The 24,196-nt window shown below is 42.0% G+C and overlaps 1 protein-coding gene across 3 annotated transcripts; it reads left to right on the forward strand.

Annotated features, from left to right (window-relative positions):
• Positions 1-24,196, forward strand: RGN (regucalcin). 3 transcript variants are annotated; one of them, XM_063444660.1, is made up of 7 exons: positions 1-75; positions 10,380-10,546; positions 17,472-17,654; positions 18,944-19,159; positions 20,608-20,739; positions 21,994-22,148; positions 24,013-24,196. In XM_063444660.1, exons 2-7 carry the CDS (start codon positions 10,384-10,386, stop codon positions 24,061-24,063), a joined length of 900 nt encoding a protein of 299 aa, XP_063300730.1. In that variant the 5' UTR covers positions 1-75; positions 10,380-10,383; the 3' UTR covers positions 24,064-24,196. The 3 variants fall into 3 exon arrangements, with proteins under 3 accessions (XP_063300730.1, XP_063300731.1, XP_063300732.1); XM_063444661.1 differs by lacking the exon at positions 1-75 and adding an exon at positions 10,067-10,146; XM_063444662.1 differs by lacking the exon at positions 1-75 and adding an exon at positions 10,145-10,216.

Below are 24,196 nucleotides of genomic sequence, written 5' to 3' on the forward strand. Positions count from 1 at the left end.
CAAATCTATAAACCGGGATGTGTAACTCTGTGCCGTAGCCAGCCAACAGAACTATTCTACAGCAGCTTCCAGTGGGTAATGTATCCTCCACTCTAGATTATTGTATGCTTGTCAAATACATCATTTTAATACCATTGTGCTACAAGAACATGGTCATAAAGTGCCTTAAGTAAGCGATACATTGCAATAGAGAAGCAGAGATACATTGTGCCAGACTACAGATGGCCTGATATCAAATATTTGGATTGGATCTTTATTCAATACAAGTATTAAAATATTCTGCATGAATGTGACATAACCTACTAGAAGAGAAATACATTTTGTAAATGAATAGAACTTTGATAATCTGCCCAGGAGATTTGCACAAATGTGTAGCAGCCATCATTTTATTCTTGTACAGTGTCTAATCAGAAACTAGTTATCTGCAATAAAATTGATCACTGCTACTTTGTACTTTTAGAGTGTGATGGCTGTGGGGAAAAGGCATTATCTCGCTAATTGCGAGACAATATCTATGGAGGCTTCCACAGTCTTGCAGGATCGTCTACAGCCATCAGTGCTGTACTCTTGCACATATGTGACATGGGCTCTTGTTGGATGAAGTACCAGGACCTTAAGAAAGAAGATGGCAGCCCCCATGGCATGCAGCGTTGGGTTATTAGGTCTCACTTGCACTCATGGGACACAGCACACCAAGCGACTGGCAGGTCTCTCAGGGGTCCCTTTAATGTGTGCAGCGTGCTGGGAGGAAATTACTACCTGTAACTTATTTGCAGTTTACAGACTGCAAGAGCGAAAACAGAGCAGGCAGCCAGAGCAAAAAAGGGAGCACATCAGCAGCAGTCAGCCCCAAGCCCCATAAATTGCAATTTGTGTGTGTGGGTATGCATGTGCATTTGCATGTACTAGTTTGTTTCTGTATCTGTGCATCTGTAGGTTTTATGTGTGTGTCAGTATGCATATGTTTGTGTATGTGCCTGTGTAGGCAAATGTTTGTATCTGCGTATCTGTGTGTGTAAATGTATATGTATGTGTAAGTATGGGTACATGCAGGGCTGTATTTATCACAAGGCAAACAAGGCATTTGCATAGGGCAAATGCCTTGTTTGCCTTGTGTCCTGGTGGGCCTGAGAGCTGTCTCGCTGGCTACCTTAAAGCCCCCTCATGGTGTTAAACTACTAATATTCTATCCGGGTGGTGAGGAAGTGTTATCCTCCGCTCTTCTTGCTCCCTTGCGCTCCCTTCTGTGATGCCGAAAGGCAGAATATGACGTCACTTTGGCCCTGGCATCACTAAGCGCTGCAGATGGAGCAGAGCAATAAGAGCTCAGTTCTCTCGCCGCCTCCATTGAGTGCCAACAACCCCATTAGAGCCAGCAGAGCCACCTGAGCCAGCCCAGTCAGCAGCCCCAGCAGAGCCAGCCTAGTAGGCAGGAGCCTCCCGAGCCAGCCCAGCAGATGTCAGGGACAACATCCACTCCAGTTCTCCCAAAGGTAGGGAGACTGGGTGGATTTAAATTTTAAAAAAGTATTATTAATTTGTGAGTGTTAGGAGTGTATGAGAAAATGTGTGTGTCTGTCAGTGAGTGTGGGTGCATATGTACGTCTTTGAGTGAATGCATGTAGCTGTCAGTGTGTGTCTGTGAGTAGGGATGTCCCGAACGGTTCGCTGGCGAATAGTTCCTGGCGAACATAGCGTGTTCGCGTTCGCCTCAGACGGCTAACATATGCGATGTTCGGTCTGCCCCCTATTCGTCATCATTGACTAAACTTTGACCCTGTACCTCACAGTCAGCAGACACATTCCAGCCAATCAGCAGCAGACTCTCCCTCCCAAACCCTCCCACTTCCTAGACAGCATACAATTTAGATTAATTCGGAAGCTGCATTCATTTATTTTTTTATTTATTTTTTTATTTTTTTGTGTTTATTATACATTATCCTCCATAGCCAGTAACCTGTGTTTATTATACATTATCCCCCATAGCCAGTAACCTGTGTTTATTATACATTATCCTCCCATAGCCAGTAACCTGTTTATTATACATTATCCCCCCATAGCCAGTAACCTGTGTTTATTATACATTATCCTCCCATAGCCAGTAACCTGTGTTTATTATACATTATCCCCCCCCATAGCCAGTAACCTGTGCTTATTATACATTATCCTCCCATAGCCAGTAACCTGTGTTTATTATACATTATCCCCCCCATAGCCAGTAACCTGTGCTTATTATACATTATCCCCCCCATAGCCAGTAACCTGTGTTTATTATACATTATCCCTCCCATAGCCAGTAACCTGTGTTTATTATACATTATCCCTCCCATAGCCAGTAACCTGTGTTTATTATACATTACCCCCCCCCCCCCAATAGCCAGTAACCTGTGCTTATTATACATTATCTCCCCCATAGCCAGTAACCTGTGTTTATTGTACATTATCCCACCACAACCAGTAACCCTGAGCGGCGGTGGGGGCTCTAAATAAAAATTGTGGGGGGGGGGGGGGCCTAATGTCCTCCCCCCTGGCCCCCACCCCTGAGCGGTGGGTGGGGGCCATAAATGAAAATGTAACCCCCCTCCCCCCAGGTGACTAGGGGTCCCCAAACCTCTAGTCACACCCTCCCTGCAAAAAAATAAACTCCTACCTACCCCCCTCATCCTAAAAATAATAAGATCTCTCTAAGTACCTTTAAAAATAAAAATACACTTCCCATTCGATGTTTTCTTTCTTCTAAAATCTTCTTTTTTCAGCCCCAAAAAAGGGCAAATAAAAATCCATAATAACCGACTCAATAAAAAAAAAAACGAGCGCAAAAAAAAATAATCCATCTTCACCTGGCTTAAACCCACCAATCAGAGTGCTCTGAGCCTAATTGCAGGGCGGGGCAAGGCTTTATAAGCCTTCCCCCGCCTTGCAGAGCTCAGTCTGCGCGGAGCCCTCGCCGGGTGAAGATGGATTTTTTTTTTGCGCTCGTTTTATTTTTCTATTTTTTTTATTGCGTCGGTTATTATGGATTTTTATTTGGCCTTTTTGGGGCTGAAAAAAAGAAGATTTTAGAAGAAAGAAAACATCGAATGGTAAGTGTATTTTTATTGTTAAAGGTACTTAGTTATATGGTCCCCCCTCATTATTTTTAGGGTGAGGGGGGTAGGTAGGAGTTTATTTTTGGGGGGGAGGGGGTGACTAGGGGTTTGGGGACCCCAAGTCACCTGGGGGAGGGGGGTTAAATCTGTATTTAGGGCCCCCACCCGCCGCTCAGGGGTTGGGGCCAGGGGGGAGGACATTAGGTCCCCCCCCTTATTTTTGTTTAGAGCCCCCACCCACCGCTCAGGGGTGGGAGCCAGGGGGAAGGACATTAGGTCCCCCCCAATTTGTGTATAGGGCCCCCACCCACCGCTCAGGGGTGGGGGCCAGGGGGAAGGACATTAGGTCCCCCCCCCTTACTTTTGTTTAGGGCCCCCACCCACCGCTCAGGGGTGGGGGCCAGGGGGAGGACATTAGGTCCCCCCCCTTACTTTTGTTTAGGGCCCCCACCCACCGCTCAGGGGTGGGGGCCAGGGGGTGGTAGTTTTAAAGCACGTTATTCCAAACAATTTAGGAATGTTAGGTGATTTATGCCCTTTATGGATTAAAACCAGACTCTGCATCAACGATGTAATTTTCCATGGGAGTTTTGCCATGGATCCCCCTCCGGCATGCCACAGTCCAGGTGTTAGTCCCCTTGAAACAACTCTTCCATCCCTATTGTGGCCAGAAAGAGTCCCTGTGAGTTTAAAAATTCGCCTGCCTATTGAAGTCTATGGCGGTTCGCCAGGTTCGCCCGTTCGCGAACATTTGCGGAAGTTCGTGTTCGCCGTTCGCAAACGGAAAATTTCATGTTCCCGACATCACGATCTGTGAGTGAGAGAGTGAATATGTGTGTGTGTGTGTGTCAGCGTGTCAAATCACTGAGGATGTGAGTGTGTGTCAGTCAGTGTATGTGTATCTGAGAGTATGCGTGTGTAAGTGTGTGTCCCAGTGAAAGTGTGTGTTGGTTAAACAGTGTGTGTACCAATGACTGTGTAATCGGTCAGTGCATATATTAATGTGGGTGTGTGTCTGTCAGTCAAAAAAAAAATGGCCCTGACATAAATTGGTGAGGCAAATTTAGATTAGGGGGGTGCCGGAATTTAGTTGTGCCTAGGGCAGCACAATTCCAAAATACACCACTGGGTACCTGTGTATATCTATGTGTGGCCGCATATGTGCATCAACCAGCATTCAAACATCAAAAACTACATACAAATACACTCCTACTATCAAGTACCACCAGTACATAAAAACACAAATAAACCCCTGCATTCAAAAAACAATACATACAAACACACCCTACATTCAAATGCACTACACACGTTCACCACTGCTTTTAAGTAGCAACAGTACATATTAACACACAACTACATGCAAATGCCAACACCATACACAACTAAACCCCTTCATCACACACACACACACTCTCTCTCTCCCTCTCTCCCTCAGTAAACATGCTTACATTCAAACATACAAAAACCTGCTCACAAGTAAAATGAACAAACGGTAGATCCCCAGCTGACAATCATGGGTATCTGTCTTTTGACTACCCTTGTGCTTGAAGAAGGGGGGCTCAAAATAATTTCTTGCGCCTGTGTCGTCAAACGCTGGCATGCAAAGTCCTCTCCCCCCGCTAATAACAACCTTAAACCTCCCACTACACCCTTTATCACCCTGCTACAGCCCACTACCCCTCATGAGATTTGGTTCTGGATCCGACCCTGCCCCTCACCCTAGTATATACCATTAAAGAATGTACTGTGGTGGTAGGTAATAAACATACTTACTATGGCTGCAGTTGAAGGACACCCCATGATACCTACGGTGTGTTCAAGCACAGTCAGGTACTTGCAGAGAATGGCTCTATAAGTACACGTGATGTGCACAGAAGTGCCGGGGGTTAACTTAAATTGCATGTCGTGCCTGACAGCCAGACAGAACATGTAAATTTGTAAATGAAACATGACGTGCACAGTCGCCTTGTCGGCATATGCACAAAACCCCCCACCAATACCCATTACAATAAAAAAAACACTGACACCAGGGTTTTGGCAAAAGTATATCACAGCTTTTATTTATTATTAACATAAATTATAAAGGTCATTGTCAACATTAGGCCCACGTTGGCCTGCACAATTACCACAGTAGTTTACAATTTAACCCCTTGACAATGACCCACCCCACGTAACATAATACCCAAACATTGTAACATATTAACTTAACATTGAAACATGACCATTGCCACCAAAGGGCACCATCCATTGCCACCAAAGGGCACCACCAGTGTAGGGGCATACCGAGACACCCCTACACACCCTGGTTCGGAGCTACCTACGAGCTCGAACCTACCAAACCAGTTTCCCTTTAAGACATGTTATCCATCCTGAAAAACCACATTAAACTAAAAACGCTGCAGTAATGTGTGTTAGCTGATTACACTGAACGCACTGTCTATAACTGGTACGCATATTCATAGTAAATTTATTTCACTCTGTTCTGATATAAAAATATATATATATATGTATATTATAAACATTAATTTCCAGTTAATAAAAAAAAACTATTGTGATTTTATTTGTTATAACGTGTATTATCAAGATATGTGCAATTCTTGATTTGCTGAATAAACTCCATATGGGTTTATTCACTAAACCTTAAATTGTATTAAAAATCAAAATGCAAAACTGGCCGAATGATCTAAAGGGAGACTTCAAGGTAAATTCCAAATTTAAGATAAAAAAAAAAAAAGTGAAATTGAAAAATGATCTGCCAGCTTTGCTTTTCAGTTCAGCTACTCTGGCCACTGTAGGCATCCAGACCACTTTAGCTCATTGAAGTGATCTGGGTGCACTATCCCATGTCACTTTACAGTGGTAATTACTGCAGTTTCTGAGAAACTGTTATCACCTCTCAGGGGTAACTCCTCTACTGAATGTCTGCCAGACAGCCACTAGAGGGACTTCCGGATGCTTAGACAACTTTTGGTCATCTTAATGGCGCTGGACGTCCTCACGCTATGCATGAGAACTTCCAGCGTCACCGGAATCCCCACAGGAAAGCATTGATTAATGCTTTCATATGGGGACATACTAATGCGAGCGCGGTCACTGCCATGCATGCGCATTAGGTCTTCACAGCTGACGTGGGCGAAACCTGACCGAGCGCTGAGGGACATCGGCACCGGATTCAGCAGGGCCAGATTAAGAGCCCAGTGGGCCTGGTGCTGACAGTTATGATGGGGCCTAATTACAGAATCTTATCGACCAAAAACACTAAAACAGTCATACCTCCCAAACGTCATGTATCTGATGGAGATGGTGTTGGAGGGAAACTCAAAGGATGCAGCTATACAGGGAGTGCAGAATTATTGGGCAAGTTGTATTTTTGAGGATTAATTTTATTATTGAACAACAACCATGTTCTCAATGAACCCAAAAAACTCATTAATATCAAAGCTGAATATTTTTGGAAGTAGTTTTTAGTTTGTTTTTAGTTATAGCTATTTTAGGGGGATATCTGTGTGTGCAGGTGACTATTACGGTGCATAATTATTAGGCAACTTAACAAAAAACAAATATATACCCATTTCAATTATTTATTTTTACCAGTGAAACCAATATAACATCTCAACATTCACAAATATACATTTCTGACATTCAAAAACATAACAAAAACAAATCAGTGACCAATATAGCCACCTTTCTTTGCAAGGACACTCAAAAGCCTGCCATCCATTGATTCTGTCAGTGTTTTGATCTGTTCACCATCAACATTGCGTGCAGCACCAACCACAGCCTCCCAGACACTGTTCAGAGAGGTGTACTGTTTTCCCTCCTTGTAAATCTCACATTTGATGATGGACCACAGGTTCTCAATGGGGTTCAGATCAGGTGAACAAGGAGGTCATGTCATTAGATTTTCTCCTTTAATACCCTTTCTTGCCAGCCACGCTGTGGAGTACTTGGACGCGTGTGATGGAGCATTGTCCTGCATGAAAATCATGTTTTTCTTGAAGGATGCAGACTTCTTCCTGTACCACTGCTTGAAGAAGGTGTCTTCCAGAAACTGGGAGTTGAGCTTGACTCCATCCTCAACCCGAAAAGGCCCCACAAGCTCATCTTTGATGATACCAGCCCAAACCAGTACTCCACCTCCACCTTGCTGGCGTCTGAGTCGGACTGGAGCTCTCTGCCCTTTACCAATCCATCCATCTGGCCCATCAAGACTCACTCTCATTTCATCAGTCCATAAAACCTTAGAAAAATCAGTCTTGAGATATTTCTTGGCCCAGTCTTGACGTTTCAGCTTGTGTGTCTTGTTCAGTGGTGGTCGTCTTTCAGCCTTTCTTACCTTGGCCATGTCTCTGAGTATTGCACACCTTGTGCTTTCAGACACTCCAGTGATGTTGCAGCTCTGAAATATGGCCAAACTGGTGGCAAGTGGCATCTTGGCAGCTGCACGCTTGACTTTTCTCAGTTCATGGGCAGTTATTTTGCGCCTTGGTTTCTCCACACGCTTCTTGCGACCCTGTTGACTATTTTGAATGAAACGCTTGATTGTTTGATGATCACGCTTCAGAAGCTTTGCAATTTTAAGAGTGCTGCATCCCTCTGCAAGATATCTCACTATTTTTGACTTTTCTGAGCCTGTCAAGTCTTTCTTTTGACCCATTTTGCCAAAGGAAAGGAAGTTGCCTAATAATTATGCACACCTGATATAGGGTGTTGATGTCATTAGACCACACCCCTTCTCATTACAGAGATGCACATCACCTAATATGCTTAATTGGTAGTAGGCTTTCAAACCTATACAGCTTGGAGTAAGACAACATGCATAAAGAGGATGATGTGGTCAAAATACTCATTTGCCTAATAATTCTGCACACAGTGTAAGAATACACATACTCTATGCTAAACTCTCTCTAATTTACGCTTTCATCTTTCAAGTAAATCCATACCCCCTAACAGCAGTGTCCAGTGAAGCAGGAAGTCAATGGGCGGGGTAAAAGGGTGGGCCACTGAGGGTGGGCGAATCACGTGACCAGAACTGCCAAAAGGGGCGAACATGCCCCAAAAGGGGGCATGTCTGTCCAAAGAATTGGACGCCCAGTCCCCTAGTCTTCCAGTGTCTCAGTGTCCTCATTTCTCCCCGTGTCCCCATCTCTGTGTTTCCTTTGTCACTAGGATACTAGGGGACACTGAGAGAAATGTGGACATGGTGAGACATGTGCACATGGTGAGACATGGGGACACTGGGACACTGGGAGACATGTAGACACAGATACTGGGAGACTAGGGGACACTGGGAGACTAGGGGACACTGGGAGACTAGGGGACACTGAGACAATAGGGACACTGGCTGGGAGGCATGGGGACACTGAGACACTTGGGGACACTGTGAGACATGGGGGCAGTTGTGGACCCAGACATGGGGACACTGAAAGATTTGGAGGCACTGGGAGACATGGGGACACTGAAACATTTTTGGACACTGGGAGACATGGGGACACTGAGACACTAGGGACACTGGCTGGGAGACATGGGGACACTGGGAGACATGGGGACACTAAAACATTTTGGGACACTGGGAGACATGGGGACACTGAGATACTAGGGACACTGGGAGACATGGGGACACTGAGACACTAGGGACACTGGCTGGGAGACATGTGGACACTGGGAGACAGATATTTGGTGACACTGGGACACATGGGGACAATGAGTCTCTAGGGACACTGAGAGACATGGGGACACAGAAACTGGGAGACTAGGGGACACTGGGAGCCGTGTGGACACTGAGACACTAGGGACATTGGCTGGGAGACATGGGGACACTGGGAGACATGGAGACACTGTGTCCCTATGTCTCACAGTGTCCCCTTGTGTCTCAGTGTCCCCATGTTTCCCTGCTGCCTTTCCCCTCCATCCTTCACTTCCCTGAGCTGTTGTCTGTCTGCAGACTGGGAGCTGCTGTCTGAACTCTCTGTGCTGTGTAGCTGCTCCCCCGTGGATCAGTGAGTAGAGAGAGGCAGGGAGGGATATGCTGTAACTTCTTATCCCTGCCTCTCTCCACACACAGTGACCCCTACTGGCTGGTGCTGGTATTGCAGAGTAATCTCCATTTATACTGAGAAAAATATCTGCTTTTGTATTGACGGTATTACTGCAATACCGGCATGGCCAGGCAGCCCCAAATACCGGCTGTGCTGGTAAAATACCAGTCAGGTGGCAAACCCAAGAGTAGTGTGTAAAAAAAAAATATTATTATTTTTTAATGGGCCTATTCCATGGGCCTGGGCCTGGAGCTCCATCAGCCCCTATGTTAATCTGGTCCTGGGATTCAGGTAAGTGACTACCCCCTTCAGCACCAAGGGAGGGGGCACGGTAGGAACCTATAGTGCCAGGAAAACATCTTAATTTTCCTGGCACTACAGAATCTCTTGAAATTTGAAATTTACTTAAAACTTTCTTAAAATTGTCACTTTAGTAAAGAGCCCTGTATGACTAGAACTAAGATTGAAACTTTTTTTTCCCACCTCAGCCCTTTTACCTTTAATTGTATCAGTTGGATTTCTGTAGCCTGCACAAACCCGCTGCAACGAACAAATCAAATTCCTGCTAATCTACACCTGAACAAATCGATCTGTCTAGGACACTATGGGTAAATCTTGGAGGGATGAGATTGTCCCGACGTAGATTCATTTCAATCTGATTCGTTTGTCGTAGTGGATCTGTGCACAAGTCTAGTTTCCAGCTCACTGTAATGGGAACCTACAGGGTTCATTTTAGAGTAACTGACAGATGTAATGCCATGTCGGTTTATTTTTTGGCAGATATTATAATTATTGTGTATCTTTACTTATTAGTTACACTCAATGCTATTCCAGCATTTTTTTAATCACATGAAGTGATTTGCCACCAAGGATCCACATTCTCTCCTCAGCATTAAATCTGCTGAAATCAGTGTCACATGATTTGATCATGTGATCAGTCTGTGCTACAGGAAGACATGTGTGCTTTCCAGTTTGCAGTAAACTTCTAAGTGAGACAGAACAGTCACTGAAAAGTATCTGTATGTCTACAAGAGATTAACAGGCTGCATGTCTAATCAGGTTTTACTAACATACCAAGAGGGGAAATTTGTAATTTAGTATCCTGATTTATTATATGAAATTTGAAACACCCTGTCAGGTTACTCTTAAAATGGCTTTGAATTGGGACTTAATTGCATTATAATATATTTTTTATGACTTTCTTTCTTTAAAAAAACACCCAATTGTTAAATGTATAATATTTTGCACTTAGAACCATGACTTCCATCAATATTGAGTGTGTTGTGAAAGAGCGCTACAGGATTGGAGAATCTCCAGTGTGGGAAGAAAAGGAAGGTGTGCTGGTATATGTGGACATCACAGGACAAAAAGTTTGTAGATGGAACCCCACAACTAACCAAATCCAGAGTATATCCTTAGGTAAGTAGCAAATCTTCCAGCTGTTACAAAAAGTGGATGGAAAAAAAAAATAACCCAGTTTATCATAAATATTTATTACACGCGGTGAAAAAGTCGATGTAGATGAACCACTTCATCTGAAAAAGAAAAATTGGTACAGTAGAATTTCATGCATGTGGTGGTTTAGCTTGTCAGAATTTTGCCTGCCGAAAAAAAATATCTGGGCAAATAAATCAGATGAACCAAGAGATTGCGAAAATGCAGCAGTGTACTGCAAAATAAATGTACAATATTCTGTATATATTTTGCAGCACAATATCGCATTTTCCAACCATTTGGTTCATAGATCAAGTGACAAAAGTAAAAGACAGAAAAAGTAACAGTTAAAAATCTATATTTATTAATTATAGAATATATCAAAATGGGTTTTATTTAAAAAAAAAAAAATTACTGCTCCTCTTTTTTTCCCTTGATTGGTCATTTTTTTACTTGATCTGTGAATAAAACCTTCACTTGGTACCGTATCTTCAGAAGGATATTTAGAGAGAGTTCAGAGAAGGGCTGCTCAACTGGTTCATGGATTGCAAGATAAAACTTACAAGGAAAGGTTAAAGGATCTTAACATGTATAGCTAGGAGGAAAGACGAGACAGGGGGGATATGATAGAATCATTTAAATTCATAAATGGAATCAACACAGTAAAGGAGGAGACTATATTTAAAAGAAGAAAAACCACCACAACAAGAGGACATAGTCTTAAATTAGAGGGACAAATGTTTAAAAATAATACCAGGAAGTATTACTTTACTGAGAGGGTAGTGGATTCATGGAATAGCCTTCCAGCTGAAGTGGTAGAGGTTAACACAGTAAAAGAGTTTAAGCATGCGTGGGATAGGCATAAGGCTATCCTAGATACAGTTGCAAAAAAAAAGTATGTGAACCCTTTGGAATGGATTTCTGCACAAATTGGTCATAAAATGTGATCTGATCATCATCTAAGTCACAACCAGGGCCGCCACCTAACTCAGCTCAGGGTCTGGGCCCCCTGGGGCCCGCCTCCAAATACTGCCCACTGGGTCCACACACAGACACAAACGCACACACTGATACAAAAGGACACAGATACATACTAACAGACACACATACTGAAACAGACATACACGCATACAGGCATACATACTGACACACACATACTGAGACATACACACAGGCATACATAGTGACAGACAGACACATAATAACATACATACATATTTTTATTTATTTATTTATTATTGCCATTTATATAGCGCCAACAGATTCCGTAGCGCTTTACAATTTTATGAGAGGGGGATTTAACTATAAATAGGACAATTACAAATAAACTTACAGGAACAATAGGTTGAAGAGGACCCTGCTCAAACGAGCTTACATTCTATAGGATACATACACACATACATGCAGACATACATACATACATACACATGCATACAGACACACAGACATACATACAGACACACAGACATACAGACAGAGACAGACAGACACATACATGCATACAGACATACATACATACAGACAGGCATACAGACATACAGACATACACATACATACAGACACACAGACATGCATACAGACACACATACACATACATGCATACAGACAGACACACAGACATACATAGACATGCACACACACAGCTAATTTTCCAGCCACCCTTATGTCTCTTACCTTTTCTTTGCAGGAGGGTGGCTGGGGATGATGAGAGTTGGTGCTGCTCCCTCTTCATTGCCTGGCTCTCCCTCTTCACGGCTGGCTGGGTGGGCCGGCGGGCGGGCTCGTTCTTCCCGTGCGGAGTGAGCTGGGAGGAAGTGAGCACTTCCTCCCAGCAGCACTTGCGGCTGCTTTTTTTTTTTTTAAAGGGGCCCGGTCGCGCTATACAACGGCCACAGCGCTGACCGGGCCCCTGAAGGAGGGGGCTCATCGGGTGGCCCTAAGTGTGTGGGCCACCCGATGGGCCCCACACGTGGGGCCCGGGCGGCCGGGCCCCCCAGGGCCGCCGGGCCCGTGACAACTGTTATGGTTGTCACCCCCTGATGGCGGCCCTGGTCACAACAATAAACAATCACAGTCTGCTTGAACTAATAACACACACAGAATGAAATGTTGCCATGTTTTTATTGAACACACCATGTAAACATTCACAGTGCAGGTGGAAAAAGTATGTGAACCCTTGGATTCAATAACTGGTTGAACCTCCTTTCGCAGCAATAACTTCAAGGCCAGAGACTAATAAATGTAATTAGAAAATTGGGCAGACTAGATGAGCCGAATGGTTCTTAAATGCCGTCACATTATATGTTTCTATGGTAGCTGTCCCCTTGCTGTCAATCATCTTTTTTTTTTCTTTCTTCCTTCAATGAATCGGTACTCAGAATCATGAATCAAACGAACATGCTCATCTTTTGCAGCCATTTGTTTTGTGCATAGTATGTATGGAGGTTCGGAGAGCAGGAATTTGTTTTAAAAGGTTTTTATTTTTAAGTACATAAAATGAGCCTATATACAGCCAATTGAGATATAAAATATTCAGTTGCTTTCGCAGAGGCATATTTAGGCATCTTGATATAGTACTGAGATACTCCAAGAAGCAGCTTTCACAGAGATTCCAAATTACATATGCTATCATAAGTATAGAGCCACAGGCTACACAGTGCAAGGTGAAGAATAAATTATATTTAATTATGGTCCAAATGTCAAAAGAAAGATCATCCATGATTAGGGCCTCACGGCCGAAACTTGTTTTTGTTTTGTCTCCTGAAGCATATTTAAATATACATTATTCTTCGCCCTGCATGGTGTAGCTTGTGGCTCTATACTTCTGGATTTATATTGGGCTTAGCGAACCTCCCGCACAGAACTCCAGTGTATCAAGACACTAGTGTGCAGTACTCCACTACTTGGTTATATACTATCATAAGGTAGACATAGAAAAATATGATATGCATCTTGCTAAAAACAATCATCAACAAATCAAGACATCTGAGTATAATTGGGTGCCAGTAAATTAGATATACAGCTGTGTCTGTCATTCATAGTATAGCTTGATAGAAAATAGTGATGTAAATTTGGCAACTTTGCAAAAATGTAACCCATATTCAAACTACATTATCTTGGGGTGGTGAATTTATGTGCAATACCGCTACACCATGCAAGCTAGTATGTTAATACAACACGTGTATCAGAAGTGTTCACCAACATGGCGGCAGAAGCCAGGGACGCCACAGTGGGAATAAAAGGGGATTTTAACAAAATTAAAGTGAGCTGCAACCTCCCTGAGTGCCACCTCCATTTATAGTATAAAAATAAAAGCAAGCACCCTGTGCTGATGTAGAATAGATGCTGTTGATATACGAAGTGTCGACTTAAAGGACCACTATAGTGCCAGGAAAACAAACTTGTTTTCCTGGCACTGTAGGGTTATTAGGTCCCCCACCCTCATGGACCCCCTCCCGCTGGTCTGAAGGGGTTAAAACCCCTTCAGCCACTTACCTTAATCCAGTGACGGGGTCCCTCAGCGCTGGTGACCTCTCCTCCTACCGACATCAAACTGCCCATAGGAAAGCATTACTCAATCCTTTCCTATGGATGTCCAGCGTCTTCTCACTGTGATTTTCACAGTGAGAATCACGGAAGCTGCCTCTAGTGGCTGTCACTGAGACAGCCACTAGAGGCTGGATTAACCCTCAGTGTAAACATGTTTTCAGCTGCAGGGTTAAAACTAGATGGACCTGGCACCCAGACCACTCCATTGAGCTGAAGTGGTCTGGGTGCCTATAGTGGTCCTTTAACTTATGTTGAAAATGAAAACTAACTCAATCAATTAACATACTAAGCTGACATACCTGATAAATAAATAACTTGTCAAACTCCGGCTAGTCATGTATGTCTGAGTGCTGAGAATGTGGAGCTGTCTGGTATATATCAAAGTATAGACATGAGGGAGAGTAAGCTGGTTTTATATTTTTTTGCATCTCTGTTGAAGGTTATGTTGTTGCCCACTAGAGAGTAATGGGTCGTGGCCTCACGGGCATAGAGAGGTAAAGAAAAGTTCAGCCAATACCCAGCAGATAAGGGACATTGCCCCAGTAGTGTTGATTTATATATATATTTCTTAATTTCTCATACGTTTTATATTTCATTCATATTAAATTATGTTTGATATCTAAATATCCTGAACAAAATCATATATAATAAGTGTGGGTGCATTTAAAATGAAAGAGGTGAATTATTGTTGTTCAAACATATAGCGCAAATTTCAGGTTTTGTTTACAATTTGTTTTGGTCAGAACTTGTACAATTGGCTCCGTCCTTAAACAGTTAACTCAAGTGTAACATTTTCCTAATGAGATTATTTCTAGAGAGTATAAAACAAGGATCCAAGCCATAACAACATGTAACACTTTATATTTTGTTGGACTACAAGGCTGCTGTTGTGTACACACCTGCTTAAAGGGACACTCCAGGCACCCAGACCATGTCTGCTCATTGGAGTGGTCTGGGTGCCAACTCCCACCACACTTAACCATGCAAGTGTAATTATTGCAGTTTTTCTGATAGTAGTAAACTACATTGTTTCTTCAAGACATTAATATCACACAATATTTCTGTTTAGTTCTACTGTATCCCGTACATTGAAAAGCTGGTAAACATAGAAACTTAGAATGTGACGGCAGATAAGAACCATTTGGCCCATCTAGTTTGCCCAATTTTCTAAATACTTTCATTAGTCCCTGGCCTTATCTTATAGTTAGGATAGCCTTATGCCTATCCCACGCATGCTTAAACTCCTTCACTGGGTTAACCTCTACCACTTCAGCTGGAAGGCTATTCCATGCATCCACTACCCTCTCAGTAAAGTAATACTTCCTGATATTATTTTTAAATCTTTGCCCCTCTAATTTAAGACTATGTCCTCTTGTTGTGGTAATTCTTCTTCTTTTAAATATGGTCTCCTCCTTTACTGTGTTGATTCCCTTTATGTATTTAAATTTTTCTATCATATCCCCCCTGTCTTGTCTTTCCTCCAGGCTATACATGTTAAGATCCTTTGCTGGCGAGGTACCGTATATACTCGAGTATAAGCCGAGTTTTTCAGCACATTTTTTGTGCTGAAAAACCCCAACTCGGCTTATACTCGAGTCAATAGTCTGTATTATGGCAATTTGCTCCTGTCAGCTCCCTCCTCCTCCGCGCCGTCCATTCAGCACCTCGGTCAGCTCCCAGTGTAAATCTTGCGAGAGCCGCGGCTCTCGCGAGATTTACAGTGTGAGCTGACAGAAGAGCTGACCGGACGGCGCGGAGGAGGAGGGAGCTGACAGGAGCTGCAGGAGAGGTAAGTTACAGCTCTGACAGCCCCCCTCTCCCCCCCACTGAACTGCCAATGCTGGACCACCAGGGAAGGAGAGCCCCCCTCCCTGCCATATATCAAGCAGGGAGGGGGGACGAAAAAAAATATATTATAATAATAAAATAAAAAAATAATAATTACAAAAAATAATCTAACAAAAAAAATAAAAATAATAATTAATAAAATAAATAATATAACAAAAAAAAATTAAAATAATAAAATAACAATAATCAAAATGCCCACCCCTACACATACACAAACACACACTGCATCACACACACTCACACTGCATTCATACACACACTGCATCACACACACTCACACTGCATTCATACACACACTGCACTCATACACACACTGCATTCATACACACACTGCACTCATACACACACTGCACTCATACACACACTGCACTCATACACACACTGCATTCATACACACACTGCATTCATACACACACTGCACTCATACACACACTGCACTCATACACACACTGCATTCATACACACACTGCTCTCATACACACACACTGCTCTCACACACACTGCTCTCACACACACTGCATTCACACACACACTGCACTCACACACACACTGCACTCATACACACACTGCATTCATACACACACTGCACTCATACACACACTGCACTCATACACACACACTGCACTCATACACACACACACTGCATTCATACACACACTGCACTCATACACACACTGCACTCACACACACACTGCACTCACACACACGCACTGCTCTCATACACACACACTGCATTCACACACACTGCATTCATACACTCACACTGCATTCATACACACACTGCATTCATACACACACTGCACTCATACACACACTGCATTCATACACACACTGCACTCATACACACTGCACTCATACACACACTGCACTCATACACACACTGCACTCATACACACACTGCATTTATACACACACTCACACTGCATTCATACACACACTGCACTCATACACACACACTGCACTCATACACACACACTGCACTCATACACACACACTGCACTCATACACACACTGCTCTCATACACACACACTGCTCTCATACACACACACTGCTCTCATACACACACACTGCACTCATACACACACTGCTCTCATACACACGCACTGCATTCACACACACGCACTGCACTCATACACACACGCACTGCACTCACACACACTGCATTCATAGATACACACACGCACTGCACTCATAAGCACACACTGCATTCATTATATACACACACTGTAAATAAATATTCTATTAATATACGGTAATTTTTTTATGATCTAATTTTATTTAGAAATTTGCCAGTAGCTGCCGCATTTCCCACCCTAGTCTTATACTCAAGTCAATACGTTTTCCCAGTTTTGGGGAGTAAAATTAGGGGCCTCGGCTTATATTCTGGTCGGCTTATACTCGAGTATATACGGTACATTATTCTCATTATTAGTAGTTTGTTTTATTTTGATTTTTTTTTTTATAATTCTTTTATCTGGATTTGAATATGTCTGTTTTATCTCTATTATATAGATGCTCCTGTTGGCTCTGTTGGACTCAGGAAGGGAGGAGGTTATGTTGTTGCCATGGGTACAACTTTCTGTGCTCTAAACTGGGAAGACAAAAAAGTAACCACCCTGGCTCGTGTTGATGAGGACAAGCCCAACAACCGCTTTAATGATGGCAAGGTTGATCCAAAAGGACGATTCTTTGCAGGTACTGCATTGTTTCTGATTGTTGTCTTCTTATCATGTGATATAGTGCCAACGGGAAGCATACAAAGAGCTTAGCGTGTTTCATAACTGAAGTGGAAAACTAATAAAAGGGGAACACTAATAAGATCTCATCATTTATTACTTACAAAAAAAAAAATATATATATATGTATACCACCAATTGTTCCCCAGCAGTCGCGGAAGGTTAAAAAAGGCTGTGTGCATACACAGAAGTGCTTCGTTCACAATATGCAGTGATGAGTCTCAGTATACAATCCAAAGTACCACTCTGAACTGCATATTGCACTGTATATTGTGAACTAAGTGCTTGTGTGGTTATTCTTGCTGTGTGTGGAGCCCGGTATTCTTTTTACCTTTATCGACTACTGGAGTATGATTGGCAGTGTAAATTTTTGTTTTTATCTATGTAATGAATTATGAGATCTTATTAGAGTTCCCCTATTTATTTGTTTTCCTGTTTGGGTACTTTACTGTGGTAGCTGCTAAAGTATTGTCACTCACTATATGTTTTAGTGGTATTTGTAAGTGTCATTAGTCCTATATTTATATATGCTAAGGAAGACGGGATGTGTCTTATGAGGCTTGGGTGGGCCCAGGGTAACTAAGAGACACACAGAGGGGCTGTGTGTCTTTGTCCCCCTAGCCCTCCTGTGTGTCTCTTTGTCGTTCCCTTAGCCCCTCTGGGTGTGTCCCTTTGTCCCCCTAGCCCATTTGTGTGTCTCTTTGTTGTCGTCCCCCCAGCCCTTCTGTGTGTCTTTATCCTCCCAGCCCCTCCATGTGTTGCTTTGTCCCCTTAGTTCCTCTGTGTGTCACTTGGTTCCCACCAGCCCTCTGTGTCTCTCTTTGTCTGGTCTAACCCAGGGTGCAAAACAATGTAGCACCAACCCTGTCTTGCCATTTTCTCTTTCATAATATTATCAATTTTCATTCCTGAGTGTAATCCCAACTAATCTCAGACAGACTGCCACATTTATGTACCGGTGCTGTTTTAAGATTAAAGCAAGAGTAACATTAGCACATGGCCTTAAAAGTAATGTAATATGAAAGATAGATAAATAATTGTGAAGTGTACATTATGGTGAAACACTCCATCTTTGTTCGTATGGATTATTTTTTTCTCCAGAAAATGACATTTTCCTTATGTTATTCCCCATAAGTCCTGTTTATGAATCATTTGTATATACTTTAGATTGAGACTGTTTATTATTTTCTCATTTGTAACATTATATACGGTAATGATATGCCCATGACTTGTCTTTGTACTAACCAGGTACCATGTCCCAGGAAATCCGCCCAGCAGTCGTGGAGAGGAACCAGGGCTCACTATACACTCTCTATCCTGACCATACAGTGCTCAAGCACTTCGACCTAGTGGACATTTCCAATGGTATAGATTGGTCCTTAGATCACAAAACCCTCTATTACATAGACAGCCTCTCCTATACTGTTGATGCATTGGACTATGATGTGAATACAGGAAAAACCTGTAAGTACTCCTTTAATGATTATATAAACTTTCCACATGCCTTTCTTTGCTTCAAGCACACCAATCTATGACAACATATATAACCTGTATCTGTGTAAGAATCTGCAGGAGTGCCCATAGATTTTTTTTTTTTACATTTGGATACTATTTATATGGTTGTGATCTTGAGTGTATTGCTTCTGGTATATTGTGGCCACCCAGATGAACATTTAGAATACTGCGGTGGATATAGCAATTAGGCTTAACAAGCTCCAGGGTGCGGCTGTTCGGTTCCCGAACCAAATATAAAATCCCACAAACCAAGTCTGTTCACATAGTTTTTCTTTAAAGGGCCCATAGTCTTTTGGTAAGAGGCTGACCAGCAGCCCCCTCCAAGAACACATGACGAGGCTCAGTTCGTCACAGAGGGTATTTAAAAATCCTTAACGTAATAGATTAAAAGCTTTTATGATCTGCTAATTAACATGTTGTTCCTCAAGTTGTTAGGATGACTGCCGTTTCATAAAAGGAAAGTGAATATAGGTTGAATCTCCTGAATGATGGAGAGAAGAAAAACAGTAATACAAATTTATTAAAGTGATCAATAAAAACTATTATGATTAAACACACTCTCATTAAGCAGTAGGCACGTTAAAATCAATGTGCAACAATCGCAATATTGCAGTGATTGCCTAAATAGGCTTTGACTGCAGTTTCAGTATGAGCATTTTCATGCCTCCAAACTGTCTCAGATTCGGTGGGACTGTCCCACATTTGGGAACCTGTCGTGCTGTCCCAGTTTGCTGATATCTGTATTTGGGGACACTAGATAAATATATTGCAAGCATGTCTAATTATGAAGGCATTGAGGTCATGCTAAAAAGGCCTTCAACAGTGCAGTGAGCATGGGCAGCCATGAGTGAGGCTGACAAGAAAGATTGCCAGTCAGTCGGCCGCCATTTTACTAAGTGAGCTCAGTCCTTGTCACCAATCCCCTTCCTGCCTCACTCATGCTCCTGGAACCATAAGTGAATACTAATGTAAATGAATATATTTTCAGTGTTGTTTAGCAAATAACCAGTGCACCCCCTTATTATATAACCTGTTACAATATGTCATTAAGTCTCACAGGAAGAAAAGTGCTATAAAAACGCAAATATTTAGTGTGGCACTCTAAGCACCATAAACACTATAGCTCTATATAGCGATTAACACTATCCCAAGTTTAGTTGTTTTTTTTCTCAAGCTGTTGGGCACTGGTGTGAATAAAACCTGGGCATCCTCCCGCAACCATAGCCTGCTCTTGAATTTACACTTCCATATTACCAATACCAATTTCATCCGACCTAGTTGACGATGATTGGCTGAGAGTGATGGCAGCGGAATAATCCTGATCCAAACAGCATATCTCTTTTGTAATTCTGTGAAACTTCTTTTACAATATTCCCAATGTTTGTTCTTTTCTCCAGCAAACCGCCGACACCTCTATCGATTAGAAAAGGATGAAGGGATACCAGATGGGATGTGCATCGATGCCGAAGGAAAACTTTGGGTAGCCTGTTATAGTGGAGGAAGGGTGATCCGTATCGACCCTCAGACAGGTAAGCTTTGCCAAGTAAATATTTTGTTTTTCAACTATTTGTACATTTGCATGCTAAAAACAAAAAAACACTCATTTAGGTGCAATTTTTCTCTTTCTCAATTTAATATTGCTGGATAAGCTTTACAAATAGTTTAATATTTGTGGATAAACGTTTCAAATGATTTAATATTACGAAAAAAAAATAATATTTTTGGATATGTTATTGGTTTTTTTTTTTATCAATAATATATGTGTAGATATTTTTAATATGTTGAAAAAAAATAATTAAAAACTTTTTTCCAAAAATATTAACTGATTTTCATAGCAACAATTACAGTATAAATCGAGGCCTGGGTTTTTAAAAATTGCATCATTTGGGTGGCAGAAAAAATGTTTTCATTGTAAAACTGTGGCCTTGATTAAGTATTGTTGGATACGCTTTCAAAATGATTTAGTATTTTCGGATAAATGTTTATTTATTTTTTGTTTTAAAATTTTTGTTGTGCCTATACAGGTCTCAAAAATAGACAGCATTCCTATATGTATAGCTTGTGATAACTAAAAGCATGTTCAACACACGTTGAGACGATAGCATATAATAAACAGGTAGACTTTTGTCAGACATATGTGTGTCAAAGATTAAGAGGTCGCTTGCATGCTGCTGTAATGACTACGTAATATAAAAAAAAAACTCCACTTTACTTTTAGAATGAAAATATAAAAAATAATGATTCTCCGCATTTGATAGAATATCTGCATGTCAAGAAAGCAATTGTTATCTCTTAGGTCGCGATATCTAGTTACAGTTTTCCTAGTGATATGTGAAATGCAGCAAAAAGATTATAATATAATAGGTAAAGAATTGGGCTGAGGGAGCTCTCTGCATAGAGCCAAGTCTGGAGGTATAGCCAGTGAGCAAGCCATGTACTGCAAGTCTAAGCTCACGGGAACTAATGGAAGTTCGATGCTAAAGCTTCTAGCTATCCTGGAGACCAGCAAACGACAGACTGTAAGTTGTCAGACAGTTTACAAACAGTTTACACTTTAATTATACTCTTGCAAGTGTCGGTGTGGTCTCCACTGCATTGGGGGAAGGTAGAGCATTTCTACAAAACAACTTATTGTGGGCAGTTGTCTTGGTCCTGACAAATATGATGTGCCTGGTGCCACTAAGTTAGGACTACATACTGAGGTTTCTTTAATATAATTTCCTACATTATAAAACATCAGCATATCCTATTATTGCAATACATGTAATTTTACTCTATTCCAGGAAAGCGAATTCAAACTGTGAAACTACCAGTGGACAAAACCACATCCTGCTGCTTTGGAGGAGAGAATTACTCGGAAATGTATGTGACCTCAGCCTGTGATGGGATGGATGAGGAATTAAGCAAACGCCAGCCCCAGTCAGGAGGCATATATAAGGTACATTTCTATTTTTATTGTAAAATCTGAATGCCAGTATGAGTATATTGAAGTTTTCAGTACATGTTGCAGTGAATATGGTGGTGTATTTTATTATGTAGTGTTTTCCTCCATGCTGTATCTGAAAGAGTTTCCTTTTAATAACCGGAGATGGCAATTCTGGATATCTTTTAATCTATGAGTTATTTGTTGGCCTATATGCATTCTAGAATTCTTAGCTGTGACAACATTCAGCTAGAATAATATAGCTATACAGGTATTTCCATATAATGACACTTATTGACGCATTATATGAGGACAAGGCCGCCATCAGTGGGTACAGCCAATACAGCTGTAAGGGGCCGGGTCCTATATTCCTAATGTGTACATATTGACGTACACACTAGGGCACGTCTTCACATGTATAGTGAAGTGGGAGCCCAGGAGACTTCAGATTTCATCTCCAGCAGAGCTCCAGCTGTCAGTGTTGTCGCAGGTTACCATGGCACCGCTCTGATGCAGCATACATAATGCAGGGGCTTGCGAGAAAGGAAGAGGACATTCCACCTGCTGGAGGTGGAAGCTGGTGTATCCTGGGCCCTGTGTTTACTCCATAAGGCCGCTGGCAGCTTGTACAATGCCACCAAACACAGTCGACACAGCAATCACATACCCAAAAATCAGTCATAACTAGATGAAGGGTACAAAAGGAATGTTTTATTCGGGCCAAAGGGACGGCTTTTATGCAAGTCTGAATACATAACACATACCCACAGAAACTCCAACAACACCCATAAAAAGCTTGAGTTATCGTGACTCAGCAGAAATTACAGAAACATGAAAATATGAAATATTGCATAATAAACATGTTCAAACCCCAACATATTTTACATGTCTTGATAGCTGGTATCAGAGCGCCCAATCTGGTCAAATGGCGCTCTGATCCCACGTTCCTAGCGGAAACGTCACTGTGGCAAAGATTCAACCGACCGCGTATGAGGTGGATGCCCACAATAGTTCCATAACGTTGCGGTCAGTCAGTTCGAATGGTCGGCAAATCGACCCAAAAAGGGTTACTGTTCCCGGGGTTCATATGTAGCAATGGCTCAACTGGGTACTAAGAGTCTCCACGCCAAATAGCACTCTCCTTGCAATATGGGAAAGGAGAGCAAAGGTCCATGGAAGATGCCCCGGGGAATCGCGCGGTTGAGTGTCCGATCTAGAAAACCAGACACTTGATGACCAAGTCCCGCTATTATTATCCTAGTGACAAGATGGCCGCCATTTTCTCTGGCACATGGCAAACAAGTATACGAATTGCAGCCACCGAACAGGGCACTTAAATACTTTGCTCCCATCCGAATTATTGGGCCAAAAGAGACAAACGTATTTGGTATCAAAGTCCAGATACGGGGTTTTGTCACAGTGGGGGGTGGGAATAAACATGAATTTAAAAACAAACAAAAAAAAAAACACTAAAACTAATCACTACCTACAGAACACTCTATCCTACCTCACAAATTTGCACACACTGTATCCACTACACAACCACACAAACTGCATCCACTGGACAAACACACACTAAATCTACTACACAAACATACATTCTGCATCAACTATACACACACTGCATCCGTTACACACAAACATACTGCATCCACTACATATACATACTCTACATCACTTACACACACACGTACTGCATCTTTGTGGGCGGACTCAGGTGTTCATCCTAAGGACAGACTCCTGTGGATGAGGACCCAGGCCTTGAGCTTTTCAAGAGGCCCCAACATTTCTGATGGCAGCCCTGTATCATGTTCGTGCTGATTTAAACCTTATTCTCCATGTGTTTTAAATATAAACATGTTTTTTTTTTTTATTGCAGATTACTGGCCTTGGAGTTAAAGGAATACCACCCAATGAATTTGCAGGATAAACAAGAAAATAGCTGTTTTTAACAAGAAACAAACAAAATTTCAAAAGGGCCTGGATTTTATATTACATATATTTTTTTTACTCCTCACCATTGATTCTGATTTATCATCTCATGTGATGCCTGCAAACTTATA

Source organism: Pelobates fuscus, chromosome 1 (genome assembly GCF_036172605.1).
Source record: "Pelobates fuscus isolate aPelFus1 chromosome 1, aPelFus1.pri, whole genome shotgun sequence".
NCBI classification, from domain to species: Eukaryota; Metazoa; Chordata; class Amphibia; order Anura; family Pelobatidae; genus Pelobates; species Pelobates fuscus.